General features: G+C 44.7%; 1 protein-coding gene across 1 annotated transcript in view; it reads left to right on the forward strand.

Annotated features, from left to right (window-relative positions):
* The window catches only part of LOC144179264 (uncharacterized), a 76,702-nt gene that overhangs the window by 21,378 nt on the left and 28,842 nt on the right, over positions 1-26,482 (forward strand). The window contains exons 3-8 of the mRNA XM_077707553.1: positions 4,459-4,666; positions 7,936-8,042; positions 13,399-13,598; positions 18,248-18,416; positions 21,609-21,780; positions 22,242-22,342. Coding sequence (XP_077563679.1) covers positions 4,459-4,666; positions 7,936-8,042; positions 13,399-13,598; positions 18,248-18,416; positions 21,609-21,780; positions 22,242-22,342 — 957 coding nt within the window. The remainder of the gene's footprint in view (positions 1-4,458; positions 4,667-7,935; positions 8,043-13,398; positions 13,599-18,247; positions 18,417-21,608; positions 21,781-22,241; positions 22,343-26,482) is intronic.

The raw sequence follows: 26,482 nt of genomic DNA on the forward strand, positions 1-26,482 counted from the left end.
CGAACTAAAAGCTTTGTGGGGAAGTATTCACAAAATGATGTGCTATGCGTGGTCTGCGGAAAAGAAACAGAAACTATGCGGCATATAGTGTTAAAATGTGAGAGTATCCACGCAAATTTACATGACGGAAATAATCGGCTTCCAGAAACCCTAGGATTTAAAGGTAGCACAGAGGACATTATCTTCAAGGTTGTCGAGGCGAGGAAAATAAGATTAGAATGCTGGTGGACGAAACGCAGAGAGGGGAATATTGCCTAGGACAGTTACCACTTGTAACAGAAAAAAAGTATTTTGTGCCTAATAAGCTTTTTGTGCCTGCCCTAAGCAGCGCTAGTATTAAACCAAGAGCATAAAATATAGGCATATTACTCCTTTTCGGTAAGATGACATGTCATCACACCACTACAAAGGAGAAACCAAAAGCAATCATCAATTATCATCATCAGCATCATCATGCACCTCGACCTCTGTCTGAGTTTCGAAGGAATATAAATATATGTATAATAAATACATAACTATTAATCGATACCAATGACGTTACACATTGCGGGAGAGGTCTTGTACACTGCGGGCAGTCCGATACCCTGCAAATAGAATATATATACAGAAAACAAGTTCCGAAAATTGTGGCAGAACTGCTATAACTGCTTTCAAATTTCTGTTTTGTCCCAATAAAATGGAATAGCAATTAAAAAATATGAAACTGTAGAACCAATATAAACAAAAATGCTTAACAAACATGGAAGAAAAAAAACAATCTGGAGAACTACATTCATCTAAAACTCAAATGGGATTCATGAAGTGCATATTATTAACGTGAAAAGCATGAAACGAGGCGTATTATTTTAATGTTGCTCTGTCATCCCAGAATCTTTCTTTTTTCATTTTTTCACACATGCAGTGGTTAGGGACAATTCTTAACGCCGCTGTGTTTTATGGTAACATATCTCGTAGGAGCAGCTAGCCAAACAAAAATACGACAAAATCTACACTTCTTGTGCAAAAAGAGGGAAGCTTAAATTTTTATTAGGGCAACAAAAGTTTCATGTCCAGGAAAGCGTACATTTATTCAGAAAGCCCGTAATACATGTTTGGAATTTATGTTGAAATTCGGAGCTGGGGCGCTGCTCGGGCGGGAAAACGACCTATGTTTTGTAGGTGTGGCAATAGTTGACTTCCCCACTCGAACATCGCCGGAGCAGCGAACGCGTTCGTAATTTCGCAGCATGTAGAACGTTCTTATAGGCTCACCACATGGACGCGAAATCACACGTCACACGAGCGTCGACGCTCGAGACCGGCGAAGTCGCGTGTCAGCCACTACGCCGACTTGCGTTGCTCGAAACGTTTGTATGGACCCTGCCAACCTTTTCAAGGTATTTTCGATGACTGCAGTTATCAGGGACCCAGCTTTTTCATGAAAAACACTTGCCCGTCTTTAATCAATGCTAAGAATCTCTGCGGGTGGGCTGGGAAATGCAGCCAATTGTATTTCAAGCCACTGCCATCGAATTCGAGGGAAAAAAAACAGCATGATAAACAAAATCGTACTTCGAACAAGTTGTTTCCTAGATATGATCCCCTACTGTGATGTTGTGATGTTAGTACAGTGACTGCTTTATAAATTCAAACCGAAACTAAAACAAAGTTTAGTGCTGCCTCGCTACTGAGTTTAGAGCCGAAAGTCACTCTAAGATCAGAAGCTAAGGAACAGGGGCATGTCCTGGTTTAAAAAATCGAGATGGAAGGTTTGCCAAAGGTAAAACCATGCATTTTCAAAAGAAATCCGATCACCCAACACGTCATCGATTCTCCAAATGTATGCATGGTTGGCCAAAATTCGGCGTACTAACCTAGGACGTCAACGGATATTGTTCGGTATGTGTAGTTATGGCCGTATATGAGGAGGTTTTACTCTCACAACGCTTGTTTCTCACACACGGACTTAAAGACGATGCTTAGTACGCTAGTACTACAAGGGATGTAGCTGAAGCTCGCTTATTTCACTTACGAAGAGCTATCGCAGGTCACTGATATACCCTACGCAAGCCATGGTAGCCACAAATGTTATGAAATGCGCTGCTAGAATTCAGGTGTTGATAACGCTTATTGGTCATCCATGATCTTGCAGAGCAGCCGCATCAGGCGTATGCGACAAGAGATGTAGCCGGAGCTTCCTTATTGAACTCATAAAAAGCTATCGCTGATTCCCGATCTCCCTGATCAAAGCCAATCTGGCCACAAGCGGAATAAATGCTTTCGAACAAAAAGATCTTACAAGTTTGTCCAAGGCAGATGATTGTGCAATAGAAAAGCAAATGTATTGTTTTCTGCTGAAAGAAATGTCCCCAAGCCCCGAGATGCCAAGAAAACCCGGATGCTGCCGTGTGTTTCGCGATGCGTCGTGGCGCTGTGTCAATCCCCATATATGGCGAGCTCAAATATCGAGTTTTTACGCGCATCCTTTAGCGTCTCCATGCATTTTGGCGCACCGCGCGTACCCCCATCAACGCGAAACGCTGCCACGCGTCAAAACGCGGAAACTACGCTGCTTGTGGTTGCGGCTATGAGGTCCTGGAGGGTTCATGAGGAAAAATAACTATGGCAACTTCGCCACACCACCCCCTACGCAAAATAATGCCTTTACCTTTGAACAAAATTACGGCAAACGTTGCAAAAAAAGACGCGCGACATAAACTAAAATATACAAGAAAGCTCGCTCTTAGGCGTAAGACTTGAAGGCAGCGAAGCTGTACGCAACCTTCACGACCATCACGGTGGTTTAAGTCCACAATTGCAGCCGATTTGCTTCTTCTTCGCCGCCGCAACTACCTTTACGCAACCATTGCGTTATAGGTGTGAGCTTCTTTCAATCATTCAAGATAACGTTGGAGGAGGGTACGCGATGAAGTGTCCTTTTCGTTCCAAGGAAGTGTTTCCATGATTACGGCGGATGCTGTAGTTTCGTTTGTTTGCCAATCTTGGCCAATTTCCCTACGTTGGTATGCTTGGCTTGACAAACGTGCGTTGGGACGCTGTGCGGTCACCGCGAGGCACGAACACACGAGCGCTGAGAATTTTCTTAGTATTTGTAACAGCCGGGCGGTAGCCACGAGGCAAGCGCTCATGTGCGCGTGCTCGGCATTTTCTTGGTGTCTTTAAATGCCGACAGGACAAATTTTGATTACCTAAACAGCTTCGCTGTAAAATAACCTGTAAGGAAAAACATTCACATACACCTAAACGCAGGTGGTTGGGAGCGGGGGGGGGGGGGGGGGGGGCGAGGGTGCAGGTACGATGCCTGAAGGCGTTACAGCACTGGTTTCCGGCGGTGGCCCTGGTTACATGGAGGTACTGGAACAACCAGGCCTGCGGTTTCGCCCGCGAATCTTCTCTAGTCAGTTCTGAGCAGCGACTCTGCATCGAATCAAAGATCGTGCTCTCTTGTAATACCCCCGTGGATGAAGGACTTGCACAGGAGTTATTGCTTGAGACGCAGTTCGCGCCGGGGACGCGGAAGCTTACCATCCCTGCCATCGAGACAACCTTAGAGTGAGTGCTGCGTCAGAGCACTTACCCCCTCAGGAGTGCGCGTTTAACAATGAGTGAGGCAACCGGTAGATGGGCTTCGCGTCATGCCCGAAGATAAACGGACCACCAAGGAACAGTACGTGCGCGTGTCAGACAGGATTTTTAAGGTTCTAGACAAAATCATAGGATGGTTTTCGACGCAGGTGGTTGCCTTTGTCGCTGTGCATGACAGCGCAACAAAATTTCGCCGCGGCGAGAGGGGCACAGGGGGGAGGTGCTGAAGCCCCATGAGCACCCGCATCCCTCGCTATGCCCCTGAAGCTACTTCGCTTCGGGGTCACGGCAGTGGACCGAACGAGACTCCATTCAGCTGGCCTTTAGCTTATGATGTCAGAGAGCTTGCCTGTGGAGAACTGCAGCACTGAAAACCCTCCTGTGTTGCACTTCACCCCACCTCTACATGACCACACGTGCTCCCATGCTCCTTACGGTTGGGTTCTATTTTCGGATTTTTTTCTAATTTTTGGTACCGGTGCAGACGATATTTTATTCTTTTCACATTCAGATGCAATAATGAGGCTTCATGAAAAAGTTTTTGTCATGGCACGCCAATTTTCCATCGAATATAGTAAAGGCCAGTTGAAATGACCAAAGCAAGAACTATGCGAAAGATCGTGTTTCACTTCTTCACTTTCTGTTGAGTGCCACTATACAAAGTAAAGCTATCTCCCTTGCAGTTTTTAATCGGTGTTATTTTCACGTATCTGCCTTATAATTCTACTGACTATAAAGCATCAGTTTTATATTTGGGGCCGAGTTACTACTGGTAAGCTTATGTGCGACGAATGGTTGATTTGAGTGGTTGAAATAATTTTTGACTAGACTCAGTCAACGTAAAAACATTTCTGATGTTTTCCTCTTCAACAGATTGACAAACATTCCGGTGAGGAATGCAGATACAGTGAGATGGAGCAGCGTTGCTTGAATGTAGCAGCAGGAATGCAGAAGCTTGGTTTTCAACCAGGAGACGTTGTGGCTTTCTGCAGCGACAACTGCCTTGACCTCTCACTGGCGTTTTTCGGAGCTATTTTTGCTGGAGCCACTCTTACGTTTGCGAAAACGAACCTGTCCGCAAGTATGCCATTTATATTTTTTGGAAAAAATTTCACTGGGACGCACAAAATTCCCTTATATATCATTGACTAATTGGTTGATTTTGGGGTTTAACGCACCGAGGCTTCACAGGCGATGAGGCGCGCCGTAGCGTAGGGCTCCCGATAAATTTTGGCCAACTGCCTTATGTATCAGGTGTTACATAATGCTGAACTAACTGATGTACGTATAAGGTATGTATAATACAGCAGCCCTCCTTTAGAAATTAGCTGTTCTTAGGTATGGTTGCAGGATGAGGGTATCTATGGGCTACTCATTATTAAAATATTTCTTGAGTATTTTCTTTCAAAACACTTTATCCTTCTTGTTGGCTGACGGTAAAATTTCGGTAAAAAAATGGTGCTCCAAGTTATGTGCCGCGCAGTTGCAAAATATAGAAAACGTTGCCCAACCAGTTTTCTGGCTTCTGGTACGGGCGTATTTTAAAAGCAAACGATCACGTTTTCCTAACGGTTGTTTCTCCTGCAATATAGTCTGCATGGCCGCATTTTAAGTACCTAATTGCCGCAGTTGATATTGTTGGGCGATAGGGTGTATGTTATCCAGAAAATCTCGCATCCCTCAAACCGCTTGAATAGTTTAACAAGAAAATATTTTCCTAAAGTAACTTAAGTCTGCAGAGCCGCAGGTAGCCAGCACATCTCAAGCGCTTAGCGAACGCATACTTTGTTAAAGTTTGAAAGTTTGCAGCATTTGTGATTATTGAAGTTCTCTCAGAGCTTAAATGGAGTTGGGCGTGTTTTCATGAACCATTCTCTAAAAATGAACAAAGTTCAAGGCTGCACGCTGTGTTCGCAGCTCTCTGCTAAATAAATCAATCTTGCGTACATACTGCCTCCTTAATCGTCTACTCGCCTGTGAACTTCCATGCTAGGCAGCGCAGCTCAAGCTGACACTCTTCACGAGCTTGCTGCAGTGATTAGCTTCCACATGCTAAAGACATCACACAGAGAGCATTCCAGGCTATGTGCGGCATCGATTATTCTAAAAAGGCACGCTGTCCCATTGGTACGATGACGTCATATCAGTGGGTACACACAGCACTCCTGCACCCAGACTGAGTACAGACCTCAAGTAGAGTGATACCTGGCCTAACATGTTAATGTGAAGCCTTCCTTGCCGATTACCCCCACAACATGGGCCATGTAACGCCCTGCATTTGCATAAAAATGCAGATTTGGCGGAAGTAACCCTTTTAATCGTTATAATAGAGCACACGAAACTAACTCCAAGGAGAAAATTATGAAAACGATAGTTATAATGTATTGAGATGCAAAGGCTGTGAATGCTGTTGTGATTTCTTCTCCAGTTGTGGAGTCTTTGCCGATTACTGTAGAGGAAGTCAGTTCGATTCCTTGGCGATCGAGGGTCCTAAATGAAAGGCCGGTTTGTGTCCTATGTGGCTTTGTCAATAGTAGCCAAAACAGCGTTCAAAGTACAAATAAAAAATAGCGAAAATGAGCGAAATGTGTAACACCCTGCATTTCCCAAAAAATGCAAATTTGAGTAAGCAAAACGTTTAATCGTGAGACTAGCGTAGATGGAGATACTTGGTAGAATGTTATTTTAAAAACCAAAATATAAAAACTAGAAAAATTTAATTTTCACAAAAACGAGCTGAAAAAAATAAAAATATGCATATCGTACATATCCCCCAAGAAACAATACTAAACGGAAACAGTGGGCAAAGCTACGATAAAAACACGAATAAACAATAGGGAACGTGAGTGATGCGTGTAACGCCTTGCATTTCCACACAAATACCGACTCGGCGGAACTGACGCCTGTAATCGTTATTTAGTGTAAGTGGACATAATTGGTACAACACAAGTTTCGTAAACGAAAAAGGAAAATAAGGAAATTGTCAAAAAAATGTTGTAGGAACATCAAAAATATGTATTGTATACACCTCCCCCGAAAACTGGATATTAAAAGGAAAAAAGGTCGCGAAAGAACTTTTCATATACCAATAAAAACTAACAAAACCGGGCTAACTCTGCCCTACGCCTTGCATCTTCGGGAAAAATGTATAATTAGCTAAGTAAAGGAACTTACATCGCTAAGCACTGCTTATTTAACTGATTTATTCACACTGTAACACGAAGGTGCTTTTATTGCCGTATGCTGTTATTGAATTTTGATGGAACTGTCTACTTTTTTATTATTTTTGCGGAACTCCTACGTAGTACTCGCATCATTTCTTAATGTTTGCATTTATTTTTACTATTCCGCCCTTCTGTAACCTAAACAAGATGAGCCTGTATTTCTTGGAAATTACTGGATAAGTACATTTTGATTTGTTTCATTTATGTCATCAAATTGTGAGACTTGACCATGTAAACATGCTTAATGCTTGTATTTGTGAACTTCTTGCACGTATTTACTATACTTGTAGTTGCAGTTGTAGCTGTGGAAATGTTGTTTTGATCATTGTTGTCGACTACTTTTGAACAAGTTGGGAAATTGTTCATGCCGTCTATGTGTATATGCTTGTGATAGGCACCCGTCATTTCCATGGGGGGGGGGGGGGCAAGGAACCTTCGAGCCGTCTAAGAACGGCTTTTACCTTGGCCACCTCCCATTTTTTGTGAAAAATAAATAAATAAATAAATAAATAAATAAATAAATAAATAAATAAATAAAGGAAGAAATCGTTCATCGCAATACTGGTATAAATTTACATCGTTGGCGAAAGCAAAAAAAAAGAAAATTAAAAAATAATCTAACGTCTTTCGCTACTCATAGCTATATCTGGCTCTAAAGAACTCACTCCCCAGACAAGCGGCACAAGAACGCTACGCATCTATAAACAATTCTCTGAATTTCTGCGCATTTTTCTTTCCCAGAAAGTAGTGTGCGTTCCGAGATAATCGTACACTGAATAGCATTGTGCAGCTCAACCGTTGGCTATTTTTCGCTCGTAGGCAAAAGCTCGAGGTGTTTAAACTTACTTTAGGGGCATCCTTCGCGGCTTGAATATTGCCCCTAGTTTGCATTCAGAACAGATCTACAATGTTAACTATTGTCATATGAGCAATTTGCATCACAAAAGAGAACTCAACGTGTTCTTGGACTAACGTATATTTCTATTTTGGTCGCAATTTAATGGTGTGGCGTAGAAAATTGCTGCTGCCATTGCGACGAGAATAAAAGTTTGAATGTGATAGCTTGCCTATCAGTCGACATGCACTGATGGCTGATGGAATTTCACTCGCACCTCACATCCTGCAGGGGAAATCAGCCACCAACTCGTGAAGACAAAGCCAGCAGTTGTTTTCTGTGACGTTCGCAGCGCGCCGAAAGTGAAAGTCGCCAGTCGGGAGGTCACCTCAATCAAGGTACTCTAATCTGCTCAAAATTACTTCCATTATATCTACTCTTACCAACACAGCGACTTAGTCTGCTGCAGATAATAAATTTCGCAGCTAATTCTGCAGCTAAATTCTGCAGCTAAAAAAAATTCTGCAGCTAATAAAAGATACATCTAGTAGCTTGTGATACTTCGGAAGACACCTACACAGGCGGAATATTTTGCGGACTGTAGTGCAACTGAACCCCGTCTCGGTCGATTCGTGGAACGCCCATGCGTTCAAGATTTTGGCGCACGTGAGGGATCACCAGGTGGTCAAAATTAATCCGAAGCCCTCCGCTATTGCCTGTGTAGCGTCGGCGCGTTAAACCTCATAATCATTCAAGTCCTCTGGTGTGTAATTCTCCACGAACCACGTCAGAGTGAAATGATAGCTGCCATTTTGTTTACAAGCCAACTCGTAGAAAAGCCGGATGCACGAAAAGCTGGATTGAACATCGTTACAAAGCCCTTCACAGGAACACGTTTTTGAGCCCTGGAGAGACTTAGCTCATAATGCCCCGTTTCCGCTATTTTAACGGGCCTCCAATTGTGACGGACAGATAATGTAGGTAGGAAAAATTGAAAATATTGTTTTACTTCGTTTCTTCCTCGCAGATATAACAGACATGACACCGCGTGCCTGGCAGAAGGCATTTTATTTGACGCACGCTACTGAACGGCAAAAAATCCTCGCACATTTGTAAACTTGCTTACCAGGCTCCTGCTGCCATTAAATCTGGAAGGGGAACATGAAAATGTCTGCAATTTGAAGTTCCTCGTCCTTGATAATTTTATACGTTGCGGCCGTTGGTTTATACACTGCTAATTCATAAATTCTCGTAAGTCTTCAACCACCCGGAATTGTCCGTGCTCGGGGCCGGCGAAACCTTTCATAAAAATATGGCTCTGCTTCACTGCTTTCCTTACGTAAATGACACGCTCATGTCTCCGGGATGCCCATCGTGCATAATGCTGTTTGGTTCATAGCGGCACTTCTTCGGAGCCATAACGACTTAAAGGAGTCATGAAGACAAAATACACGTTGGTATTATTTGAAAGATTTTGTGTTTTATAGCGTTCCCAGTGCTTGACCGGTAGTAAATGACGCCGTATTCACAGAGAAATTAATCAATTTACGTTAAAATTTTCATTCCCCCTGACAAATCGTGTGTTTTGGTGAGGTCTACAATGAAGTCATAACGGCACGTATACAAACAAACTTCCAGTGCGCCATTCGGCTATGCAGCCTTGCTTGCCGTCAAACCTCCCACGTGGCACTAGCATGCTCGGTACTCCGCTGTTAGTTTGTTTTTCACCGTATTTAGACCTGGCTTGTTTTTGTAGAAAATAATCGCTTCGTGAAATATGGGGTATGCTTGACAAACAGGGCCATGTAAGGCAACGTCGCTTACGCCAATCGGCCAGCGTCGTATAAGACAACTCCGACTCCGACAACTCTGGGTATATGGAGGCCGCAGTGTGCATGGCAGCCCACAGCTACCTGCGCGGCTTTGTGGAATTGGAACTCGGACACCAGGAAATGGCAGAGACCGAAAGGGATCATGCCCTCGCTCGTGCAAATTCCACAGCGAGGTGCCTTTAGCCCTGGCCTCTGCCGTACAACTCCAAAGAAGAACGCGCCGCTTCTCGCAAGGTTTGGAGGCAAAAACTGCAGGACCTTCTCAGCAGCCTCACAACATTCCTCCTCCAAGTATTTACCGTATACGGCGCAGATGCGCATAAATTCTCGAGGAGCAGGCTCCCTCCCTCTTTTGCCACCTCCATGTTCACCACATTATAAAATGAACTGGAACGCCTCACTACCAAGTGTGTGGTGACTGTCCTGAAGGCAAACACACCTACTGGACTTGCCCTCGTGCCAGGCGCTCACCGCACTTTCCACAAGCATACGTTCTACGACATCACATTTCATGCACCTGGGAGAGTTGGGCCGTTTCTGCAACATATCTTCGGCAATCCGCTGTTATCGCCTCACCCTGCACATTGCTCATGTGGGGAGCAATCAACCCGGTGGAGCCTCCGGAAAACCGCATTCCTGGCCCAGCAGAACCACATTTACGCTCGCCCAGACAGGGATTGCTGCAAATAAACTTTTGCCTATCTTTGCCTCTCCCTCTCTTTGTCTCTCTCTCTCTCTCTCTCTCTCTCTCTCTCTCTCTCACTCTCACACACACCCACACACACACACACACACACACACACACACACACACACACACACACACACGCACACACACACACGCACACACACACACACACGCACACACGCACGCACGCACGCACGCACGCACGCACACACACACACACACACACAATTAAAGTCTCATGAACTGGCGCTATTGTGACTCCGCCGTGTGGAATATGCGGTAAGGCACCTATACTGGCCCTACTCCACAGATACTAGTGTTGTTAAAATAACTGTTTGTTTTGTTATTCTTAACATGCAAATGCTGTACGTGTCGTAGAAATCTCACCAGCCTAGAAAAAAAATGATGATGCACGTTGCTGAGAAGCTTCATTGTTTATTACGATAAGTTTCAAAGCCCAATTCAAAACACCATAGCTGCCTTGTGTTTCCTTTTCCTGTTAATACTGCTTTTAAATGTATTTATTCGAGAGCAGCCTCTACAGAAATGTGAGCGAATGTTGATAACATTGCCCAAATACGTATCGCGGTACGTCCAAAGTAGCGTGTCTGTGGTATAGTGTTTTCCTTAAGGAACCCTGCAAACCTTTCTTTGATATCTTAAATGCATGCACAATGAAGTCACCCAGTTCATCCACTACTTAGATTAAGAGGTCGAAAAGTACCGCAACCAAAAGTTACTGCTTTATGTCCATCAATTAACAAAGAAACTTGCTCAAAAATTTTGTCTCTCTGCCGGTGTTGGCGTTCTTCGAGCACTGGAATTACGTCATAAAAGCAATGCAGCAGCTATTGGCCAGGTTTTCTTCAATTGCATCAGTGAACTCCAGCGATAGCCACTATAAAAAAGAAAGCCACAAAAGCGAAGCAGAAACGGAAAGCATATATGCTGCGACGAGCACATCACTCAGCATCGCTTCTACGCCACTTCCAATAAACACGTTCACTTTTTCTTTCTCGTCTGGAAGCACTACGGAGTGGCACTGCGCGATTTCTGGCGTAAAGGAACGTTGTGTTCGCCCTGGCTAACGCAGCGTTCGCCCGGCGTCCTTCTGTGAGCGTTGAACGCAATCGAACGGCTTTGGAACGTGTTCGGCAATACAGCTAAACCAAAAGTTAACCATTCGAAACCAAGACTCAACCAGACTAAGCCAAGATTTTGCTTTACATATCCAAAATTAGCGGAGCTCAGCCGCAGCCATCTTTTCTGCTTTGCATTTGTTGCTTTTTTGATGCGAAGCACTATATGTCTAACTCCCCCAGCTTTCATTCATGGAGCCGATTTACTGGAAGCCGCTCAGGGGCTCCTCCTCGCAACCGCCGACCCCTTCACCACAACTACACAATTTGTCCCTCTGCCACAATTCCCCTCACCACCATTGATTCGCATTATACAATTTACGGAATCAGCTGACAACGGTGGTAGCGCTGTTATCAACTGCTGTGAATGCGAAGTTGGGACGTACCCGTTGGGACCCACACAACCGATGACATACCCGTTGAGCAATTGGGAGATTTAAACATCGAAGTTCCATGGCTGAATGCGCACTGTCAGCTGTCCTCCGTAATCTAGTGGTTTGGGCCTGGGTTGGTGTGTTAGGCATCACAAAAATGCTTAGGCGTGGAAGGGACAGCCACATGTTTGCCCCCTAGAACAAAGCTCAAAGTCTTCGAGGATTTAACTCGCTGTTGGACGGACCCACATGTAGTTCACATGGAGGAAGGAGAGCGGAAATTGAAGGAACGTCGGCCAGAACAAAAACGTGAATGGGTGCGTAAACAACGAAACGCCGCTGCCCCCGCAGTTGCCGCCTCAAGTTACACCTCGTTGGTTAGCTGCGGTTACCATCAGGTAAAGCAGAAACGTGTCCGCTTGGAACGCCGACCTTAGCCGATATCACTTGTTCAGCTTACATGGCTTTTAGAGGGACATTTAAGACGATTTCTTTCACTTCTAAGCACGCGCTCATAACCGGTTGCAGGTTTAAGCATCCAGGGTTCGGAAGCGGAAAGAGGGGGGGGGGGTGAAGTGTGCACACGCAGCTGTAGGATTCACGTCCTTAATGATGACATGACCATTGTGATGGCGGGAGGTTTAATCGTGGACACCTGGCGGCCCATTGTGACCTGTACGGTGTCCTCAGCAGTCGAACGGATTGGGCTCGTGTGTTACAATCAAAAGATGCCTAGAACGCGGGAGGGAAAGTGACAGCTTGGATAGAGCAGCGCTAAGGACGCAGAAAGGGGAGAGCCGCAAACAGGGGTGAGGTCTAACGGCAGTTTATTTTTGGAAAAAAAGAATATTTAGGGGACGAAAACAAGCATGATTATCGGTGGGCGCATTGCGGGACGTGGAGAACAGTTCAAACAGGCTGTGAAAGCGCGTATCTAACACAGACGCGTCCTTTAGGTGAAGCAAAGACTTCCCGTATCTCACCAAATAAGCTATTTCTTTATCGAGCAGGGTCACTGACGGTGTGCTTATGACGACCCTCTGCTATGGTAAAAAAAACGGCTAACGTATTTCAAGTGTGCGCTGGCTTCTGTGTAACAGACAGTTCTATGATTTTCCGCTGAAATAAAGCTGGAATCCTCCCGAGTTTCAGTCAGTGTGTGGCTTGGAATTATGCTCAATCGCGAATTACAAACAAACGTGTTTTGTTTCATGCACTCCGCTCGCTGCGTCCAGCTTCGCGGGTCATCCATCTTCACAGAGTGGAAGACCACTAGTTTTTCTTAACCTGACTGTCGAGTGTGGTCATTGCTAAAGCTGAAGGAAAGCCGGTCAATAGGCTTTACTCCGCTATAAAGAAGCAATTCCAGCGGCTGAAGAATGCCAGGACTGGGATAGAGAGAAAACTATTTGAGCAATTTTCTAATATATCTGATGGACATATAAACGTAGGTTTTTGCTGAAGTACTTTGTGTCCCTGGAGCCGAAGTACTGGTGGTGTTGGCTGAATACGTTCTGCAAGCACCCAAGATTTAGAAAAAAGTGGGAAAAAGTGTTGCCGGTTCTCTTTAAGGGAAATAGCTTGCTCCTTAGCAACATCACTGAACCGCAGCACCTAAACAGCCCTTAAACCTTACTATGCTGTTTCCTATCTACAAATAAAAATGGAAAAGAGAGGTTGAGTGGTGTTTAAACTAATTTCCTCGCTTCCTTTCTTCCCCAGGCTGTCGTGGTATTTGGCCAGATGGACGGTATGGTTGCATTTTATGATCTCAAGAATACTTCGTGCCACTCGTTTCCTGGATGCCAACCGCGCGACCCAGATGACGTGCTGATTATTTTTTACACGAGTGGCTCGACCGGGCTGCCGAAAGGCGCCCTTATTACCCACAAGAACTTCATCTCAGAAATATGCAATTTTTTGTAAGTTGTTCAAAATATCCTTAACGCGACCGCTATGTGGTGTGTTGTGGCTACATAATATACAACGCTTTTACTATACGAAGAAGGCACGAGAGGTTGTGTTTATGCCAGAAAATTTCTGCCGCTAGGAAGTGGTAGTGGCAGCTTGCGATACTCTATTGGGTTGCAGCAAGCTATAGACCCTCAGTAGTTTCTCATAGGTATACTCATTTGAATTTTGAAGTCACGGGAATTACGGAAGCTCGTATGGACGGAATCCATGTTGTATAAAAGGCAAGGACTGTTAAATAAAATGCATGTTGAATAAAAAGAAAAGGCAACGACCACAGGTTTGTACATTGAAGAGATTAAAGGAAGCACTCGGTTCGCGAGCATTCTAATTGATTTGGTTGTGAACGTGTCCACTTCCGCAGTGAGTACTGACCCCAGGCTACCGTACAAAAGTCCCATGGTGGCATTCGACCCCGGGCTTTTGCGGAATTTCGGCGTGTCAATCACCCATTTGAGCAGAGGAGAGGAATTGCCCAAGCTAGTTCATGAAGCTACACTGGGGCATAACGTTTAGTGAAAATCGCCAATTGGACGATGGAGGTGCTAGAAGTGCATCCCATTCCCTGTTTTACACCGCAATCAATTACGTTCCTGCGGCACGTCGAAGTTTGATTGTAGGCGCTGCCAAAGGTGCCGATACAGTACTTCCCGACTTACTTTAGTAAAATAAAAGCAGCCATCGAATTAGCGAATGAAGAATGGACCGACAGGACGCTACTTTTTTCAGGCATTCTGGTGAAGCGTGACGGTGCGGGGCTTTCCTTTACCATGTTACTGTGTCCTTTACTTTGTCCTTTTTGCCCTTTACTCTGTGCCTGGCAAGAACACGCGCACAGCAGGCACGTGCATTTAAATTAAGTGTACCCCGCAGCACTGAAGCAGTACGTTGTGTCCTACCCGCCCAGCAGAGCTGAGAGGATGTGCACAAAGATAAAGCGGGTGGGCAATACGCGAGTGCGGCAGCTGCTTACGCCTTCATCGACTCAGTTGAGAGGCATGTGACAAGCCAGGCGCATGTAGTCCACGTCGGAAGTGCGCTGTATTTTTATACGTGCGCTGTATTATTCAGGCGCTGCCCCGCATATTCGACTCATATAATATGCAAACCACGCACGTGCCGTCCCCCAAACGCAGGAACTGACGTGTGAACGTGAAGCCGAAAGTGAAAAAAGTAAAGTTCCTGTAGTCGTCTACGTCATTCCTTGTGCATATTGCTAGTGCGTGTACAGTGCTCACGGATTGAAACGCGACACTGCGAGCGCGTGGCCTGCAGTACGTGCAGCGCCGCCCGTGGACGTCCATGGAAGCTAGGTGTTGCATTGTGGTATACTACAAAATGAGATCGTTTTAACCGTAGGCTTGCTGCTTCCGGTTGCCAATAAGTGGGGCTGTGGTTCCCCGCAGCGACAGCGGTGCGCTGCGAGCCTGGAGCGCAGGAGCGCGTTTGTGCGTCGACTGTAGTAGCCCGGCTGTGCGCGCAGCCGATTTCGCGATATCGTGTGCGCGCGCTCTTGTTACGCGTGCCCTTCCAATGCAACACAGATACTGTGCATGCAAGGCATCGTCACACTTATCTGAATAAAACGAGCGTCTGCACGAAGGAACAGCTAACTTTATTCCATGATATAAACTAAAGAAAAAGGAGAGCCGACGAAATACAAATGCACCGCACGACATGCGAACGTTCCTGCAAAGGCTTCTTTCCTTTTTTTTTAAGTTTACATCCTGGAATAAAGTTTGGTGTTTCTTCGTACCGAAGTTTCTCGCGTAACAAGAGCGCGAGCTCACGATGTCGCGAAATCGGTTGCGCGCACAGCCGGGCTACTACCGTCCGCGCACAACGCGTTCCAGCGCTCCAGGCTCGCAGCACCCCGCTTTCGCTGCGCAGAACCGCAGTCCCGCTCATTGGCAGCCGGAAGCAGTCAGCCTACGGTCAACACGCTCTCATCCTCGCGGTATACCACAATGCAACACCAAGCTTCCACGGGCATCCACGGGCGGCGCTGCATGTACCGGCGGCCACGCACTCGCAGTGTCGCGTTTCAATCCGTGAGCACTGTACATAGGAGAGGCCGTGAACTTTTGGAAACGCCAGCAGCAGCATCGAAACAATGTGAAGAAGAAGCACATGTGGTCACGCGCCATCGTAAGGAAACACTCTCATACACGTGTGCTTGGAAAAGAAAAGAACGCCCCTTCACTCGTCCGCGTATAATCACTCCACGTACACAGACAACGAAGCACAAACCTAATTTAAATGTCAGAAATCTGCGACCAGTCTACGCAAGATGCCTTGGAACTGTAGTGAACCGAAATGAAGGCGACCGTTTGAGCTTTTTTCTTTTGTTGTGAACAAGAATACTATGCGGGAGCCGAAACATTCTATGTTTAAACATCACAACTTTGTGATCAGCGTCCTTGCCTTTTGTTCTTCAAGTGAATCTCGAAGGAATTAGTTAAACCGTGTTTCACTTTGCTATTTTGTGAGCTTTTTTTCTTTAAGCATATTAAATTAACTGAGCAGTAGAAAAATACCATATTGGAAGCGCTTCAAAGCACGCAGGTTAAACACCATACGCTAAAATTGCAGTAATGGCGGTCATGTCTTTCAGAATATGTTAAAGCACTAGCTTTTAAAAAAAGGTCGGAGACTGCGGGGATGCACCAAATAAGAAAACTCCCCAGTGTTTTGAAGACAGCGCCTTGGACGCCGATGGTGGTCTTACAAACCACAGTTTTTTTTCTATTTCACAATATTGGATATGAAAACATTTTTAACATTCCGAAGCATCACAATACACGTTAAATGACGGCGTGAAGGGTTTACATGGAATAATATCTTAATGTGGAACGGTCAGGTTACTTCTCAAGGTTAAGCGTCACCCTTTAAAATGTATTCACGCTATACAGAACCGAGTGTGTGCTTGGCGCGCTTCGGTGACTCTCACCCTGCTTTAGTTAGCAAGATGGTTCACCTGCTTTTTATTCTATGCACACCTTTCTTAGGACAATGGCCATCCTTTCGCCCACTAAAGAAATTCCGTACATGCATTCTGTATTTATGTATGCCTTCATATATTGTTAGCCTTCATAAATTATGATAAAGCATTTGTCTCGGCCGAAACCTCAGCAGTCATTCAGGCATTATGGAAGCAGGGTGTAGACGAGCATTATGTAAGATTACTAGAGGATATCTACAAGGGGTCTACAGCTACCATCATCCTCCATACGGAGAGCAGTAAAATACCTATACGGAAAGGCGTGAGACAAGGATACACGATATCTCCAATGTTATTCACAGCATGCCTACAAGAAGTATTCAGAACTTTGGATTGAGAACAGGTGGGAGTAAGGGTTAATGGAGAATACCTCAGTAACCTCAGATTTGCTGATGACGTTGCCTTATTAAGTAACTAGGGGGACGAATTACAAAGCATGCCTACCGCACTTCATAAACAGAATACAACCGTGGGCCTTAAAATTAATATGTTGAAAACTAAAGTAATGATGAATGACCTTGGGACAGCACAGCGATTTGAGATCGGTGGCGAGGCAGTGAAAGTGATAAGGGAATATATCTACTTAGGCCAAGTTGTGACCCCAGATCCCAGCCATGAGGCAGACACAATTAGAAGGATAAGAATTCGGTGGAGTGCATTCGGCAGGCATTGTCAGATAATGAATGGCAGCCTACCATTGTCTCCTAAGAAGAAAGTGTATGGCAGCTGCATCTTGCCGGTACTAACCTAAGGGGGAGAAAGTTGGGGGCTCACTAAGAGGGTTAAACTTAAATTGAGGACGACTAAGCGAGCAATGGAACCGAAGATGATAGGTGTAACATTAAGAGACAGGAAGAGAGCGGAATGGGTCAGGGAACGAATGGGTGTTAAGGACATATTAGTAGAAATTAAGAAGAACAAATGGACGTGGGCACGGAATGTAATGCGAAGGTCATTACTGATGTAGACACAATGACCACTGGCCATTAAGGGTAACAGAGTGGATACCTTGAGAAGGTAAGCGTTGCATGGGGCGGCAGAAAGTTAGATGGACAAATGAGATCAAGAAGTTTGCGGGGATAAATTGGTGGCATTTATCCCCGAAATCACAGGACCGGGATTATTGGAGATTAATGGGAGAGGTTTTTGCTCTGCAGTGGGCGTAGATAGGCTGGTGAGGATGATGATGATGATGATGACATTCTATACACTGCAAGCCTACCCAAATACCCTTCTTTCTCCAAATTTCTACAATGGTGTTCCCTCCTGAGTTTGCTCCATAAAATTTTGGAGGAAACCCGGGAGTTTGCTCCAAAACGAATTTTGTCTATCTTTTGAATCAAGACACTTGTTCCGTATCCCAAAGAGCCACTCCTATCAAACGTCTTCTGTGGCTCGTTGGATAATATAAAGACAACTAAGGGAGGCGACGCAATAAGAAAATTGGGGAGAACAATGAATAGAAAACCTCTGGACCGGATAGCTTAGGAGTGTATGGGAAAGGTCTCCGCTTTTTTTAAACATGATAGGCTTATGGTGATCATTTTTCTAATGACTGTGTGGTCTTCAAAGGCTTGACAACCTTTTATTTTGTTTCAGGCATCAATTTCCAGCCATCACTGACAGAGCTGTCGGTATTGTTTCGCTACCAATCATGCATCCAATGGGAACTTGGCTTTTCTGCTTTGTGCAAATATTTGGTGCAGCGGCTGTTTTGCTCGCCACCTTGGATGTCGACAGCTTGCTCATGGCAGCGCAGGAATACGAGGTGAGATGTTGTACCAATTTACTTAAATTGCATAGATGATTCTGTTTTATTGCTTTAAGATATATTGGAGAAGCGTTGTTTGCATGGAAAGCGTTTGCCGTGTAGCACCGCGATACCGGCTCGCAACAAGGGACGCTACCATAAAACCGTCTGAAGTTTTTAATGCTCGTTGGGCCAACAAAGTGTTCATAACCGGAGCTTCCGGCGCAGAACTACACACAATAGCTGATAGGTTCCATTGTGTTTGCGCGTTCCTACACAAAAAGAATAAAAAGAGAAGTACCTCTTTTTCAAGACGTTCCGAATCCGACATACTATCACGCCAGTTATGCAATTCCGCTCATCTTGATCTGAACAATGAATGTTTTTGAAGTAGCAATATACTTACTCTATGTTTATGCTGCTTCGGAAGCTCTCTGTGTCTACACCAGTGATAAATGCTCCCACAGTTAGCCCCTTTTTATGGCGCCGATGAAAGATCGCGTTCACCAAATTGTTTTGAGAAATACCTTACCGACTAGTTGCAGGCTTTTTTTACAGGCAAGGAACGAGACTACACGAATCTCAACACCGTTAACCCCACTATAAATCTTTCTAGAGGAACTTAAGACTGCTAACGTGCTTTAAAGGCAACAGCCTAGTCGCCATTGCACTTGTCACCTTGGAGAAGCAGTTTTCTTGGGAGTGCCTCCTCGGCGCTAAACCAGGAATGCTCTACTGGGACCTACTGGCGAAAGTTCTCCCGGCTCCTCTTTATCGACTACCACCCGCGAGCGCGCGATGCACGAATCTATTGAGGCATGTGCGATTTATTCCCTTGCCCACCTGGTCTAGAGATTCCTTCTTTCTGCTTCACGCCGGCGTGTTGCCTGTTATGACACGGCAGGACTCTCAGTGCTTCTTTTTGACCTACGGTGCGGGATGCATCCGGTGCAGCAAAGTAGAGACGCCTTTAGCCCGTCTAACTGGCATGCAACATTGCTAGGTTCACTTAGGATAGAGTACAGACTTTCTTTGACACGTGATGGCCGATTATGTGGTCGATCCTCAGGTAATTATATATACTGAAGCTGAATGTCCTACCTTCGCAACTGTGTTCTGATCCTCAGCTTCCACTTCCTCTGGAGGGCACGTGTGAACGCGGTTAAGTGCGCTCTCAGCCCAAAACCCGCCTCAAATTATCCAAAAAGTCCCGTGTACCACGAATGCTCTAGAGGGACTCGACTCGAACAAAACGCCGCACGAGGCACTGGCGCAAGGTGGTCTATTTCCTTTATTTATTTATTTCATACACCCTCAAGTGCTTACGCATTGTAGAGGGGAGTGTGGTACAGAAAAAACAGAAAATGTAAGTGAACATAACTGCGGCACAAAACAAAGCACTCACACGAAAAACACGGGGGCTGACATGTTTGCACTGGCAATACAAAAAATTGACAGAACAGCAGCACTGCAAAAACAACCCAAAAGATAGCATAAGCCATGCTAATCCGCACACGTAATATAACAGTATGAAAATTAGTCATGCCGCGTCGTCACCCAAGAAAAAAGCACATAAAGTCTCACGAAAAAGTGTAAAGTCAGATATCTGCGCAATATTGCTGGGTAGACGGTTCCAGTCATTTGCCGTATTTGGAAGAAATTAATAAAAGTAGGTATTCGTGCGACATTGTGTTATCGCGACTATATGTTGGTGATCTATACGAGCAGAGCGGTACACAGGCAGCGAGATAAGATTGTGTTTAAGTGAGGCATGATTATATAGTACAAAACTAGAAGCCAGGTCATCCACCGATGCAAACATGCTAGGCAGGATGAGTAGGCGTTGAATGCATACACGCGAAAGACTGCATGGTGCCTTGCATGCACCAAGTCTTCCTTACCAAGGGTCCTATTCCTCAAGCCGCATGCATGCCTTGTATATAGAAACTTGTTATAAGTGTTATTTCTTGCTGTGCTTTAGACAATGCACTTGCAAATGTAAATATCGGCCAACCAGTTCTTTTTCTCGTGCTACAAGCTTTGTGCCAACTGCTTCACGACTGCGACCGAGATCCCTTTTCGTACATATCTATGTGTGATATTGTGCCTTGATATTTCAATGTGTACTGCACCATATTTATTCATGCAAATAAAGTTTGAGAAATAATGTGTGGCAAAAATTCCGAAAAGCTTGCACCTACGCGGAAGACCTGAATGGCGGAGCTGTTATCGGTGAGCATTGCTGGGCACAGTTATGTTACAGTATCATTGTTTATTTGCATAGTTGCGGTGCTAGTAATGGCCATAATATTTGCCGAAGAGGGTGTCGTCTTCTCCACGATGAGTTATGGATGCAAAGTCATCCTCAGCATCGTAGACTCCCACCTTCTCTTCATCATCGACACGAGGCAGCGGTGACGGGATCTGCAAGTCGTCTCAGGAAGGATTGGCTCACTTGTAGCCAGGTGTCCAATTATCCATAAGGGCTTCCGCATAATGCGGCGGCTGCGGTGACCTCTCCCAAGCAGGGTGTTGTTTTAAACTTTACCATTAGCGCTGGAGGTTTTTTACATGCGCGGTAGCGTTTGACGACAGTGCTGAAATTTTTTTTTGTTTTTTGCTAAAGCCACTGCGCGAGCCGGGGACATGGCGGTCTCCCCGGAACACGCGCTCTATAGCGCTCCGCATTTTCTTGATATTTTTTCCTGCAACACCGAACTTTCGGCTTGTAAAACAGCTACGCTGGAAAAAAAGACCCAATTGTACCAGGGTTTCATGTTGGCCTCATATTCTGGCGGTCCTTGGCCCGAATCCCCTCCAGCGGTGATTGTACCTAATTTTCTTTTCTTACCCAGTGAGTTACTCTGTTCATACTAGCTACCTCGAGAATTGTGGGGTCATTCCTTGACCGGTTTGTACCTTTTAATCAGTTGACCGCGTGCGCCATGCTTCGATCATTTTTTGTAGCATCTGTCGCGAATTATTGTTGTGCCATAAACACCGGATTTCCTATCATCATGGTTATCAACGGTTTCCAAATAACAGGAGGTACCCACCGGGCAGCCGGTCGGCAACCTATTCAGCTGGTCAATAAGTCGCAGGTATTTCTGACTCGTTGAAATGAATTGCTGCGACAACTTTGACATACCGTTATTCCCAAAAGCAATGGTGGCATTTACGGAACAACTCTTCACATGAATTATATTTCAGAACAGTGTGACAGTACTTTACCCCACATGCATTCGCCAAATCGTCGACAGAATACAGCGTGACAACATTGATATGAAGAAAGTGCGAGCTGTTTTGATTGGTGGAACTATGATACCATTGAAACTCCTGGGCGAGCTTTGTGCTATGCTCCCAAATGCATCTGTATTGCGTGGTAAGTACGCTAGTGAAGTACTTCAGCGGGTGCGTGACGTGAATTCTCGGCCCAAAATTTTGGAACCATGTAACACATCAGCGCAGAAACTCGTTACCGACTCAATGTTTAGGTTTCAAGACAGTCTATATCGCCTCATTTCATCGAATAGTAAGCCTCACACTCAAGCGTGTTCAACAAACACGAAGAAACTATTCCTACAGCTTCACCAATAGGAATGCTACAACCTGCTATAGTACTGCAAAATCATGGTTTGCGTTCACCCATGGCGTCCGTATGCCAAATTTACGAGTTCACTGCAAATCTCAAATTCCAGTGAGAAATTTCGGTTTGTGCTGATATCTATTATTTGCGCTGAACCTCATAAGCACAGTAGCCGGTCTTTTGAGTGAAACCTAATTACACGCGCGAGAAAGTATGTTTATTTTCATAAACGCTTTCTTTCTTGAATTTCGTTCCAGGTTACGGCCTGACTGAAGCTTCTGTGGCCGTTGCCTGTTGCAGACGCCCCTGCTCCGATGCACACTGCGTCGGACCACCGATTCATTTGATGGAAATAAAGGTGAGTATTCAAATAATTTTACAACCCATGGTTCGTGGAACCTAATTTTATATTACTTAACACTCAACTTCCCAGGGCTGAGTGGTATAATATAGAAGTACCTAAACCAAATTTTCGAATATATACTTTCAGGCACGAGTAAATTCAGTAGCCATGAGACATGTTTGGTAGATTTTTTGGCGGCGATAAGACAAATAATTAGTATAAACAGAGGACGCAGAATGCCTAGTAATCGGCTCTGCTGCTTTGATCACTTTACTTTGCTGCTCGCGTATATTATTCATCTCCCTCTGGCGCGATTTTTTTCATGCCTAAGCATTCTTGGGTGACGCCAAACGAAAATCCGTCTACAACGCAATACACCGTCCCCTGCTTTGTTTAAACAATAAGAAAAAGCTCTACTGCCATCATGTAAATAAGGCCGCCTATACTGTCAATTTTCCTCAGCAAACATTCTTCTCTGCACTACGCTTCTGTTTCCCTGTGTAGCAAACTTATTTGGATCTGTTTATAGCGTTTCATACGGATACGTGGGGTCTCATAGAGGCTTCGGAACATCATACTTTGACAGCAGACTGCTTATATTGAACGTTTCCCTGCACCGTTGTGTCAGCAGTATAAGCGCTCTTCCATAAGTCTTTTTAGCGTTTTCTTTCTCATTTTCTTTTCAAAATTTTCTTTCTCACAAATATATCACACAACTGCCACATGATTCATTTCGCGTGCAGCATAATATTTTACGCAAAATAATTGCTGTCATACAGACAGATAAATTGACACTAGTCGTGACGACCGAGTGCTTTTTTTTTTTTCTTTCGCACAATTCAGTGCCGTTCAGAGTACAACGGACCTGCCACCAACGAAGTTTCCAAATATGTTGTCCACAAGTTTCTTAAATAAAATCACTGGTCTTAAAGGATACGAACATCACGTTGGCAAATAATCAAACCTTTCGAGCTTTACGTTTTACTGGTACAAAATCAGTGACTCAAGGATAACGAGGAAGATAGATGCCCTTCTTTGATCACGTTGACGGACATTTCTGGGAACTCTGCTGGGAGGGCGGATGATATGCAAACTTTCTAACGCTGTTTTGTAGAAATACAAGTGAGTGATGCACAATAATCTTACTCAAAGGTTTGCATATTTTAGAACTATACCTAGAAACTAAAGAGGGTGTCAAAAGGCCACCTGGAGTGTTCCTACTTATCCCCACAAAGCCCAAGCATATTCCCAGGGAAATAATAATTCAGGAAACAAGTGTACCTTTACTTCAGACTAATGTGGCTTTATTCACACAGAAACAAAAATTCAATCTCAAACCAGTAAAAAAAAATTACACCATCTCCCCGAAGGGAACTATGTGGTGATGCAAAGCAGAATTGTTGGCGTCCATTCAGCTTATCGGACGGTGCAGCGTGTCTCAACCGAAGCAGCAACTGAGGAAGCGGCGCGCGGACCGGGTTTATTATACAGAGCAGATGGAGTGTAGAGGAGGAGATGAGAGAGGAGACGCGCATGCGTGCTTATCGCGCAGCTGGCGTGTTGCCATTATGTTGAGTGATCTGGTGTTTAGTAGCGCCAGAGGCAATTCCACGTCCGGGTCCACACCGGTGGCAAAGGCACGCAAGTACTGTTGCATTACGGTGAGTAGGCGGTGGTGCTCGAGGCGCCGAAACTCCTCCATCATGTTCTTGTCGATGTTGTCGTCTCTGTGGTAGAATTGGTAGTCTCCGTCAGCGTTGGTGAGGTGAAGGTTGTTGACGTTGGTGCACCCGCTGAGAGCAACGTACACGCCCTCGTTTTCGCAGCTTTGTCTTGTTCTCCTCCTTCTTCAGCGGTTCCCCTACGTGAAGATAACGACGGTGGTTGAACGCGAACTTCTCCAGCCGAACATGGCCGAACTTCTCCAGCCCCTGTCCAGCATGCATTCTTCAAAGCAGGAGTTCGTCTGGGAGGCCGCACAAGAGGATGCATTCGGCGAATGGAACTAAATGGAACCGGCTGAGAGCAACGTACACGCCCTCGTCTTCTCAACTTTGTCTTCTTCTCTTTCTTCTTCTTCAGCGGTTCCCCTACGAGAAGACGACGGTGGCTGAACGCGAAGCTATCTCGTGATGGATTCTTTGATTTATTTATTTATTTATTTAGGTACCCTCAGGGCCAGAGGCATTAGAGAGGGGAGTGGGTTACAATAGTTACAAACATATAAAACAGAACAGAAAAAAAAACAATAAACCGAACAAAACCAGGAAAATACAATGCACTTCAATGCTTCCGATTTTACAATGTTAGCTAAAGCAGTTTTAAAACGTTGGTGGTCAGAAATTGTTGCCGTCAATGCGGGTAGGTGGTTCCATTCTTGTGATGTACGCGGTATGAATGACTGGGAAAAGGAGTTAGTTCTGCAGGGCGGCAAGCCGACTTTATGGACATGATTAATGCAAGCTGAAATGTACCGAGGAGGCAGAATGAGTTCGTCGCGTAGATGGCTGTGATGAAAAAGCTTATGAAAAAGACAACGGCGAAGGATTTTTCTACGAGAAGATAAAGAAGGTAACCTGAGGCTGGATTTCATAGTGCTTATACTAGCAGTCCGGTTGTAGTTAGAAAGTATAAAACGAACAGAGTTATTTTGGACCATTTCAAGTGAGTGTGTTAGATTTTCTTGGTTAGGATCCCAAACTGATGCAGCATATTCCAGTTTGGAACGTATAAGCGTTTTGTAAAGAGTCAGTTTTAGTGTTGAGGGAGCCTGTGAGAAATTTCGACGTACGTAGCCGAGCATGCGATTAGCGTTATTAATTATGTACGCTGTATGCAAGAACCAAGTGAGGTCGTTAGTAATATGTATTCCGAGATATTTGTAAGTGCTGACAGATTCCAAAGGAGCATCGTTCAGATAGTAAGTGGGGAATAAATGGTTAGTTCTAGATACGCGAAGAAACTTGCATTTGCTAGTGTTAAGTTCCATTGCCCATGTTTTGCACCACACTGAAATAACGTTAAGATCGGATTGAAGGGTTAATGGGTCATTGTCATTAGATATTTCACGAAAGAGGACGCAATCATCGGCAAACAAGTGAATGTGAGATGTAACAGATAAAGTTAAGTCGTTAATGTAAATAAGAAATAGCAGGGGAGCCAGGACAGATCCTTGAGGGACTCCAGAAAAGACGTTCGTTCGGGGTGAGACGTTATCATTAGCTAAAACAAACTGAGAGCGGTTAAAAAGAAAACATTCAAGCCAAAATAAAAGTTTGGGATCAAGATTAAGATTTTGTAGTTTGTGAAGTAACAACTTGTGACATACTTTATCAAACGCTTTCGAAAAGTCTAAAAAAATGCAATCAGCGATAGATGAACGATCAAGAATGGTGTGTAGTCCATGGGTGAAAGATGCAAGCTGAGGTTCGCATGAATAATGTTTCCTAAAACCGTGTTGGCACTTAGAAAAAAACGAGTTAGATTCGAGAAAACCTGCCAGGTTGGAATATATTATGTGTTCTAATATTTTACAGGGTATGCTGGTTAGCGAGATGGGCCGGTAGTTAGATGGTGAATGTTTGTTACCCGTTTTAAACAGTGCAGTTATTTTTCCAATATTAAAGTCGATGGGGCGACAGCCTTCATGAAACGATTGTTCGAATATCTTTGTTAGTATGATTGAACAATAAGAGCTTGTGTTTTTCAAAAATTTCGGACTAATCGTATCACACCCAGGAGACGAGGAAGGCTTTAAAGACTTGATTATACTCTCTACACCAACGTAGTCAATAGTAATAGGAAACATGGGAGGGTGGTTAGAATGGGGGGCAGTCGGAACAGGAACATCTGTTGTTACAGAAAAATTTCTGGAAAAGGCATCATTTAGGGCTTCTGCACACAGCTGAGGGGGAATGGTGTTTCCAGTACTGTCAGTCAAGGTTATCGTATCGCTATCTTTGGGGTTAATAATGCGCCAAAATTTCTTAGGATCAGTTAACAACATTGTCGGTAGCGTGGTGTTAAGATAGCAATATTTTGCATTTTTTATGGCGGTGATGCACTCTTGCGACGCTTTATTGTAGTCGTCCCATCGAGCGATGTTAGAGGATTTTTTCGCGGCCCTATAAATACGACGCTTTTTGTTTAAGAGGC

This window comes from Haemaphysalis longicornis, unplaced genomic scaffold, assembly GCF_048455015.1.
Source record: "Haemaphysalis longicornis isolate Haplotype H1 unplaced genomic scaffold, Haemaphysalis longicornis Haplotype H1 scaffold_4, whole genome shotgun sequence".
In the NCBI taxonomy this organism is placed as follows: Eukaryota; Metazoa; Arthropoda; class Arachnida; order Ixodida; family Ixodidae; genus Haemaphysalis; species Haemaphysalis longicornis.